The 10253-nt window shown below is 41.3% G+C and overlaps 2 protein-coding genes across 2 annotated transcripts; both read right to left on the bottom strand.

Moving 5' to 3' along the window:
• Positions 1-3126: 3126 nt before the first annotated feature.
• Positions 3127-4491, bottom strand: LOC140592187 (transcription factor HES-5-like). The gene is made up of 2 exons (XM_072714902.1): positions 4393-4491; positions 3127-4282 (listed from the first exon to the last, which is right to left on the bottom strand). The coding sequence occupies exons 1-2, from the start codon at positions 4453-4455 to the stop codon at positions 3851-3853; spliced, it is 495 nt and encodes a 164-aa protein (XP_072571003.1). The 5' UTR covers positions 4456-4491; the 3' UTR covers positions 3127-3850.
• Positions 4492-8998: 4507 nt separating this feature from the next.
• On the bottom strand, positions 8999-10253 carry LOC140592186 (transcription factor HES-5-like). Its single transcript, XM_072714901.1, has 2 exons — positions 9945-10253; positions 8999-9834 (listed from the first exon to the last, which is right to left on the bottom strand). The coding sequence occupies exons 1-2, from the start codon at positions 10005-10007 to the stop codon at positions 9403-9405; spliced, it is 495 nt and encodes a 164-aa protein (XP_072571002.1). The 5' UTR covers positions 10008-10253; the 3' UTR covers positions 8999-9402.

The raw sequence follows: 10253 nt of genomic DNA, 5'->3' as shown, positions 1-10253 counted from the left end.
GCTCATTGAGGATCTTATTGCTGGAGGACAATGGTCACGTCTCAGGGGAACAGGTGGAGGGTGGAAGACTGAGGAGGGAGATGCACAGGCTGCTGTGTGAACCTGGGAAAGTGTTGACCTGTAATAAGAGTATGCTTCCTTTCATATATGGTTCAGCAGTGATAAGGAACATGAGAAACTTTTTCAATTTCTTTGTTTGTTTGATTATTTGTTTTTATATTTTTTAACTTTTTCTATTGAAAAATAATTAGTATAAAATGCCTAAATAATTTTTAAATCATCTGCCTTCAATGTTCTTGCTGTAAGTGTCTCTATAAACCCTCTGACTTAGACCTTGTTACTCATCTGTCAAGCTGAGTCTGTGGTCACTGTCCAAGTGACTCTCTGTGTGACTGAGTTTCCCCCTGTTTCCCACACTCTGTCCATTCACTGCTTTCTGTGGAGGAACAAAAGAAGTGTGTCTTATCACACATAACATTAGCTATGGTGTTTGATCTCCCATGGCTGGAGAACAAGACCTTACTGCCCGAAGGACCATCTGGACTGGGTTTGCCGAGGCGGGAAAAGGGAGGTCTTCACCTTCTCGGCGTATATCTCCGGTCACTTTATTACAAAATATTTCATATTTCACAATGTATTATGCAGGTCCCCAGCAAGTCAGGCTGAATAAATTGAGAAAAATTTTCAGTGATTATAATATTCAGACAGGTCATGGTAACAAATTTTTTAAATGTATTATCCGTGACTGACATGTTTAAAAGTCCGCTTTGAAGGGACGGCATGTAAAAGCCTATTCATGACTGCATCTACATTTATTGCACAGAACATACAGTTAAATCAGAAGTTGGGACCCTGTCACTGCATGGTGAACACGCACCTGTTGAACGACACACTTTGCCGTCTCCTGTCATCAGCTATTCTGAGCAGAGTGGTTGTGTCACGCAGAGAAACGCACACAGATGTTCTTACTGAGAATGTCAATTAAACACTATTATCCGGCCCATTCATTGAGGGCACACTTCCATTGTCCCTCCCCATGAGAATACGGAGCCATGAATGGGTGACTAGTGTGGGAAAGCCGGGCAGGATCCTACTCACGCGTCCCCCGGTTCATACAGCTGAATCTCCCCCCGGACCGTTTAGAAAGAATCATCAGACACCCACTGGTACTTTCATTGTTTCTTGCTAAGTATCAGGTGGCTTTCAGAAACATGTTTAGAGTATCATCTATAATAATGTTTTGGAAATTGTTCACAGAAAGAGACGTCATATATTTGTTAACTTCCCAAATCATTTTGGTTTTCATGTGTGTCTTTACCATCTGCTGTGTCACATTAGGTCACATTTCTGGGCCCTGTATTCCAAAGCCAGATGTCTGGCTTAGCTAGATAACTTTGAGGATAAATAGGGGTAACTTGGGTTTTTCAATGTAACGATGCACATTGTCTTCTTAGTGGAAAATATCACAATGAAAATCATGCTACAGCGCAAGCATCGCTCCGTAGCAGCAGTACGTTTCCCAACAGCTGATGTGTGCACCATGCTTTGTTAGCAACTATGATTTTCGGCAACATATCCCAGGCTAAGTTTCATGCTCACCATAGCTGGACGTGAAAGCTGTAGTTAAGATCTGTTTATTAGTACTTATATTTATTTGTGTTTCAATAAATTGGTCATACAAACAGTACTGTTCATCCGCTATCTGTGGGCATGTTGACACTTTGTTTGTATTCACAAAAAAACTATATAATGCATTATTATCAACTGGTATTGCTAACACTGGCTAACAATGCACCTGTCTAGAACTGGGGCCAGATTCAGAAAGCAGGATTTCTTGCTTAGCCAGATAACTTGTTGGATAACTTGTTTTGAAATAGGTCCCTGGTTTCACTAAATGGCTTTTAACTTCTTGTACTGGACCATGGTTAACTCAATGGTGACATCATTCCCTGCACTGACTTCTGAGGTAGATGGAATGCAGCATAGTTTCTGTACTTACTCAACTTGAAAAATCTACATTTACTAAACAGTGTCATTTTACATCACAGTGCAGGCTCAGCTAAGGAGTTAGTGGCCATGCTCCGGGACCCAAAGACATGTGACTATTTTGCTGAGGTTGGGGCTCAATCCAGCAACCTTCTGATTACAGGCACAGAGGGTTATTCTGCTGAGCCACACATCCCTACAGTTTGTTACGCACTGAACATCACGTTTTCTGTTGCACACAAAGACATCATGTGTTCCCTGTCTAGTTGGGTGTCCCTTTAGTCCAGTCCAGACTCCTTGGTGTTGGATAGAAATCACCTTAGAGAAAGTGACACATCTTCACACAGCTGGGTGTGAAACTAACAAGGTGGGAAAGAAATTATTTATAACCACACATGAGGTTCTAAAAGTACTCAGAAATGAATGCCATGGGCAGGTTCTCCATACGTTAGATCAGGCCTGTCAGATCCATGGGCGCCATTAAATCTGAGGGGGACGCGTCCCCCTCACATTTCATAATTACGTTTGGATCCCCCCCCCCCACATTTAACATAAAATATTAGTTCACCCAGCACTGTTTCTATTGCTTTGCAAAAGAATCCATTCCACTTGATCGATATGAGAATACACATACCACTGAAAGACCAAGGCTGATGAATATGGACTAGTTGAATGAGGATTTATTATTGAGTCTCTAAAATAGTCATTGAATTAAGTGACTTTTGTAGGTAAAATTAGGTGTTTAACAACCTGTTAAAAATACACCAGAATGCAGGAAATGGCATCTAATTCATTAAAAAATTTCTGGGGGAAGGTCCCCAGACCCCCCGCCAGTGTGTCCCCCCCACATTCAAAATACTTCTGACGCCCCTGATCAGATCTCATCAGAGAAGTCAAGGCCACATGGAAATAATTCAAACTGAAACCTACTGGCTTTTGATTGGGATGTAACTTTCAGTGGATTATTTTTTAGTTTGAATATGCTGTGTGTGTGATGTGTAACCCATGATTTAGAGTGTGCTGTGTGTGATGTGTAACCCATGATTTAGAGATGAGCCAAAGAACCAAGTGAATAACATGGACTATTTTTTTTAATAAAATCATCTTCTGAGAAATGAAAAATAAACATTAACATCTCATTCACTGAAGGGAACTGAAATCACTTCTCACACAGTGAGATACATATGAACAGTGATAGTTTGAAAATATTCCAAAGACAGTCTTACTACTCTGCTGATCGAGTAAATGTCTTTATAAAAGACATTTTAACACATGTGGTTTACACACTATGATTTCAGTAGATACTGAGACCGTGCAAACTCCAGTGTAATATACACATCACTCTGACTGATCACAATAACAGTAACTATTATATAATAATAGTTTTTAAATAGCCACACTAAGAATGGTGGATACAGTCTTACTCATAAACATTTTCATGTGACATCACCTTACACTATGTAAGAAGTCAACTTAAAACCAAATGAGGCATTAACAATGCACATTTGCCATAATTTCTTCATTGAAGTTTTTTTTTCATGAAATGAGAAGCAACATTAATTTGCCAATAGCAGGAATGGACTGCATTCAAATGAAAACTATTCAATCCCAAAATATTTCCCTTCATTCATCTATGCCCCAAAAGTTTGCCATGAGCAGAGTCAGAGGGAAATTAAAATATTTAACCCCTCTTTGGCAATAGTACTAAAATTAAACATCTTAATATCTGATTCAAATAAAATAATAGCAGAAATCTCCTGCATACAGAGAAGAGGAAGAAACAACTTCCTACACTTTTAGAACAACTGTTCATCATAGATCAACATGTTCAGTTGTGTTTGTCTGAGCTCCTGTGTGTTGGAGTTCACCATGGTCTCCAGAGGGCGCTGTTGACTGGCGTCTTCTCTTTAATAGCTGTATGACGAGCTGGTGAACTTTGGCAAGACAAGACACTGTCACCCCTGCTTTTACCAGAGGAAGGCTGCATGGTTTGAAAGTGCCTCAGGAGTTTCGTCTGGGACTGTGTCTTCACATCTTCCCTTGACAGGAAACACACAATCTCTTGGACACACCCGAAGAAGCCCTCATTTTCATCTGCTGAACAGGACGAGGTGATCACTGGCTGGTGATGGCGTTGTCGTCTCAGGAAACTAACTGTCATTTCCAGGATGTCGGCTTTCTCCAGCTTGGAGTCGGGATGCTGGCTGAGAAACTCTTGGCTCAGGAGAGACTTGAGCTGCTCGATGCTGCTGTTGATGCGATCTCTGCGCATTTTCTCCACCATCGGCTTCCTCAGCTATAAAGACATAACAGGAAAGATATTAATGATCCAGGTCTGAAATGTCACATCAATGACGTTAAATAAGTATGCAGGGTATCTACAACAGAACTGGAATGTGAGTTTACCTTGTTGTCCAGAGTGAGATGCTCCTGAGAATAGATCACAGCTGCTGTGACTGTCGGTGCCATGGCTGTATCTCTGAGATGGGCAGCTCTCTGTGTAGCGTGAGTGTGATCAGTGCTGCTTCATGCCTCCTATTTATAGGCCCTGATCTACATATGAATGTGTGAGTCCTGGGCTTGTTGGAGTTTCTCACAGTCAGCAGCCAATGGATGAGCTGCAGGGGACAATGAGGATCGTGGAGCTGCCACATGCTCATTGAGGATCTTATTGCTGGAGGACAATGGTCACGTCTCAGGGGAACAGGTGGAGGGTGGAAGACTGAGGAGGGAGATGCACAGGCTGCTGTGTGAACCTGGGAAAGTGTTGACCTGTAATAAGAGTATGCTTCCTTTCATATATGGTTCAGCAGTGATAAGGAACATGAGAAACCATTTCTGTCAATTTCATTATACTTAAAATTATTGCTGTGTATGGATACATAATGTAAACTATTTCATAATGACCAACAGAAAGATCAACATTATCTGCACTAGATATATTATTTTATTTATGTACATAATTTTGTTACATTGATTGCCTAAATTGACCCTGATTGTTTTGCACGGCACCCAAAAGTAAATTCCTTGTATATAAAAGTGCTTGGCTGTAAATGAACAATTCTGATTGTGAAGAACAGAGCAGATCTCAGTGCACCATTAATTTGACATTATTAGCATTTTATACCTATATAAAGAAATAACATCTCTGTGTAACTCAGCAGTTACATGTTGCACTATTCAGGGCTACATGAAGTTTAAAGTGATTTCGGTGCCGGCTGTAAAACATTGGTTAGAAAATGTTTCCGCAATATAATGTCCAAGGCAATATTTTAAAATGGCGTTTACATTATTTCTATTGAAAAAATAAATACAAAACACCTGACTTGTGTTTGATCCATCTACCCTCAATGTTCTTGCTGTAAGTGTCTCTATAAACCTTATTAGACCTTGTTACTCATCTGTCAAGCTGAGTCTGTGGTCACTGTCCAAGTGACTCTCTGTGTGACTGAGTTTCCCCCTGTTTCCCACACTCTGTCCATTCACTGCTTTCTGTGGAGGAACAAAAGAAGTGTGTCTTATCACACATAACATTAGCTATGGTGTTTGATCTCCCATGGCTGGGGAACAAGACCTTACTGCCCGAAGGACCATCTGGACTGGGTTTGCCGAGGCGGGAAAAGGGAGGTCTTCACCTTCTCGGCGTTTATCTCCGGTCACTTTATTACAAAATATTTCATATTTCACAATGTATTATGCAGGTCCCCAGCAAGTCAGGTTGAATAAATTGAGAAAATTTTCAGTGATTATAATATTCAGACAGGCCATGGTAACAAATTTTTTCAAATGTATTATCCGTGACTGACATGTTTAAATGTCCGCTTTGAAGGGACGGCATGTAAAAGCCTATTCATGACTGCATCTACATTTATTGCACAGAACATACAGTAAAATCAGAAGTTGGGACCCTGTCACTGCATGGTGAACACGCACCTGTTGAACGACACACTTTGCCGTCTCCTGTCATCAGCTATTCTGAGCAGAGTGGTTGTGTCACGCAGAGAAACGCACACAGATGTTCTTACTGAGAATGTCAATTAAACACTATTATCCGGCCCCTTCATTGAGGGCACACTTCCATTGTCCCTCCCCATGAGAATACGGAGCCATGAATGGGTGACTAGTGTGGGAAAGCCGGGCAGGATCCTACTCACGCGTCCCCCGGTTCATACAGCTGAATCTCCCCCCGGACCGTTTAGAAAGAAACATCAGACACCCACTGGTTCCTTTATTGTTTTGGACTGAGTCTCTACAGCCTTTCCGAAACTTGTTTACAGAAGCAGAACCTCTATAATAATGGTCTGGAAATTGTTCGCATTAAGAGACATTGTATGATTATAATCTACATCAGAAGACATGGATGTACTTTTCAAGGTCACGCGTACGTTACTATATAGAAATGGTCGAATTCCCCTTTAAACGCGGTGATGACGGAGTTTTGTATACAGTTACGAGTTAGATTAGCAATATATTCTCCCTGGTGAAATACAGGCAGAATGATTTAGACGCAGGCGCAGTTAAGGTTCCCCAAATTCACGTGTGTGATCTTTCCATTCGAATTTTTATTTGCCACAAACGATGTATACAGTCGGATTATAACCTGCAGAGAAATGAAAGGTGCTGAAGTATGTCGTAATAAACATAGTTATATTGACAGGAGAATAAAAAGGAATTTATATACGTGTCTGTGTGTAAGACACATAAAGTTATACTGATAAACAAAGAAAAAGAAAACAGAAAATCACTCCTACCAAATGTTCCGCTTTCCCTTCAAAGGTGAGCAATACAGAGTAGTACTCTTACAGCACTCTAAACATCAGTTTATTGCTGGTTTAACTGGAATTCACTATATCGCCTTGATTGTGATTCAGGAGTGATGTCGGTCTTTCTGATAGTAATTATGTGAAATACTAACATTTTATATTTTGTCTCAAGCGATACTGGTTTAAATCGGCGGGGACGGGTACTGGTCTCTCAGCTGCCAGTGCGATACAGTTTCAGTCTTTCAGACAGACATTAACAAAGTGACCGACAGGTGATTGAAATGGGAATATTAATGCCGAAGAGCCATGGAGGGAGAGAAGGAGCGTGTCTGCAATAAACGTCCCGTCCATAAAACCCGACCGGCTGCGATCCATCAGAGGGCAAAAAGCTTTTACAGTTTCCGATTTTCGCAGGTCTGCGATACGAGCAGCGGCGCCTTCCCAAGGCTTCCCAGGAAAATGCGGTGCTGGTTTCCTTTACCACCCGCCGCGTCACACGTGCATCAGTTCACACTTCTGCTGTCATTAAAGAAGCTTTTTCTTTTGTTTATTATACCGACCAGCTCACTTATTGGTTCTTGGGAGTGTAAATTTTCTCGAACTTTTTCCACCAGATCTTGAAACCGCTTATAAACAGCACCAGCATTAAACCCTCTTTACACATCGGACTTTGACGTCGTAAGACTGACAATCAGCGCATGCAAAATGCCTCCGACAGCTCTTCAGAGACACAGTACAGCCTTGGATTTCTGCACACGAGAAAAGAGAAGAGTAAGGAAATATCTTCCAATATCAAATTTATCAATTGTACAGCTGTGTTTCATTTCTAATCCTAATCTGTGCATAGGCTAATAATTCTCGTCTTTTTTTTCTAGCAGCGCAAGCCAATTGTAGAGAAAATTCGCCGAGATCGTATCAATGCCAGCATCGACAAACTGAAAACATTATTATGCCAACAAATGAAAGAAAGGCAGCCCAGTTTGAAGCTGGAAAAGGCTGACATCTTGGAGGTGACCGTTCATTTCCTGAAAGAGAAAGCCAAGTGTAGCTCCAGCCCAAGCTGCAGGAAGGGCTTCAGCAATTGTCTACAGGAGACCTTCAGCTACCTGTCTCTACACGTCCCTCAGCAACCATCTGAGCAAGTGGCCATTAGGAGTTTCTCTACAGACCAAGGGACTACCTTCCAGAAAACTGCAGCAACCAAGATCATATCAAATTCTGCTGCAGGTTCATCACAGTCACACCAGCAGTGTCAGGGAACTCTGTGGAGGCCGTGGCAGATGAATGGACAGTCTGCCATGGAAGACCTTCTCTAATCAGGGAGCTTCCTGGTTCTATATGGACCTTTATGGTATCTTCACAAGTGAACCCAGGTTTGATTTTGACCATGTTCACCGTGCTTCAGGTCTGTAGCCTACATAACACTGCAGAGGGAAGTGTGATGTAATGTAAATGTCCTGTGTAACTGAAGCACTTACTGATCCTACAGTGGCATAGTTTTTGTACAATATTTATATTTTAACTAGATACTTTGTGCAAATGTCTGTTATTTTATATCACATATTGCAGAGGTTTTTATTTTACTTACAGTATATATATTTTATTTGCATGATATATCATTTATTAAACGTTTTTAACTGTTTCTGTCATTTCCCTTTTGCCTGCTGTAGATATCACTGACATGCAGTAAAACACTTGAACATTCCATGTAAAGCCAGTTGGTACCTAAACATTCACAGCAGTAGGAATGGCTGTTTGTCTCGGGGTGAAACGACAACTCAAACACAGCAATCCTGATGTTTCAGGCTGACCTCCAGGTAAAAGACCAAATGATTAGGTGGTGAATGCACACACAGATATGGTCAGGTCACAGTTTAGCTGGTCATCCTGTCTGGTCCCTTTAGTGTTGCCTGGGATAGAGATATCACCTTGGGGGGGTGAGAATGGTTTAAAATGAAACAAGGAACCAAATGAATAACAAGAACTTTTTCTTTTAATAAAATAAACTTCAATGAAATGTTATTGAAACATTAACATCTCCTTCACTGAAGGGAACTGAAATCACTTCTCACACAGTGAGATACATATGAACAGTGATAGTTTGAAAATATTCCAAAGACAGTCTTACTACTCTGTTGATCGAGTAAATGTCTTTATAAAAGACATTTTAACACATGTGGTTTACACACTATGATTTTAGTAGATACTGAGACCATGCAAACTCCAGTGTAATATACACATCACTCTGACTGATCACAATAACAGTAACTACTATATAATAATAGTTTTTAAATAGCCACACTAAGAATGGTGGATACAGTCTTACTAATAAACATTTTATATGATATCGCCTTACAATATGTAAGAAGTAGACTCAAAACAAGATGAGGTATTAACAATGCACATTTGCTCTGATTTTTTCATGAAATTAGAAGCAACATTAATTTGCCAATAGCAGGAATGAACTCCATTCAAATGAAAACTCTTCAATCTCAAAATATTTCATCTTAATATTTGATTCAAATAAAAGTAATTCCAGAAATCCCCTGCATTTGCAGAAGAGGAAGAAACAACTTCCTACACTTTTAGAACAACTGTTCATCATAGATCAACATGTTCAGTTCTGTTTGTCTGAGCTCCTGTGTGTTTGAGTTCACCATGGTCTCCAGAGGGCGCTGTTGACTGGCGTCTTCTCTTTAATAGCTGTATGACGAGCTGGTGAACTTTGGCAAGACAAGACACTGTCACCCCTGCTTTTACCAGAGGAAGGCTGCATGGTTTGGAAGTGCCTCAGGAGTTTCATCTGGGACTGTGTCTTCACATCTTCCCTTGACAGGAAACACACAATCTCTTGGACACACCCGAAGAAGCCCTCATTTTCATCTGCTGAACAGGACGAGGTGATCACTGGCTGCTGATGGCTTTGTCGTCTCAGGAAACTAACTGTCATTTCCAGGATGTCGGCTTTCTCCAGCTTGGAGTCGGGATGCTGGCTGAGAAACTCTTGGCTCAGGAGAGTCTTGAGCTGCTCGATGCTGCTGTTGATGCGATCTCTGCGCATCTTCTCCACCATCGGCTTCCTCAGCTATAAAGACATAACAGGAAAGATATTAATGATCCAGGTCTGAAATGTCACATCAATGACGTTAAATAAGTATGCAGGGTATCTACAACAGAACTGGAATGTGAGTTTACCTTGTTGTCCAGAGTGAGATGCTCCTGAGAATAGATCACAGCTGCTGTGACTGTCGGTGCCATGGCTGTATCTCTGAGATGGGCAGCTCTCTGTGTAGCGTGAGTGTGATCAGTGCTGCTTCATGCCTCCTATTTATAGGCCCTGATCTACATATGAATGTGTGAGTCCTGGGCTTGTTGGAGTTTCTCACAGTCAGCAGCCAATGGATGAGCTGCAGGGGACAATGAGGAACGTGGAGCTGCCACATGCTCATTGAGGATCTTATTGCTGGAGGACAATGGTCACGTCTCAGGGGAACAGGTGGAGGG

The sequence above is a fragment of the Paramormyrops kingsleyae genome, chromosome 8 (assembly GCF_048594095.1).
Source record: "Paramormyrops kingsleyae isolate MSU_618 chromosome 8, PKINGS_0.4, whole genome shotgun sequence".
NCBI lineage: Eukaryota > Metazoa > Chordata > Actinopteri > Osteoglossiformes > Mormyridae > Paramormyrops > Paramormyrops kingsleyae.
This window is presented reverse-complemented; position numbering and strand designations above follow the sequence as displayed.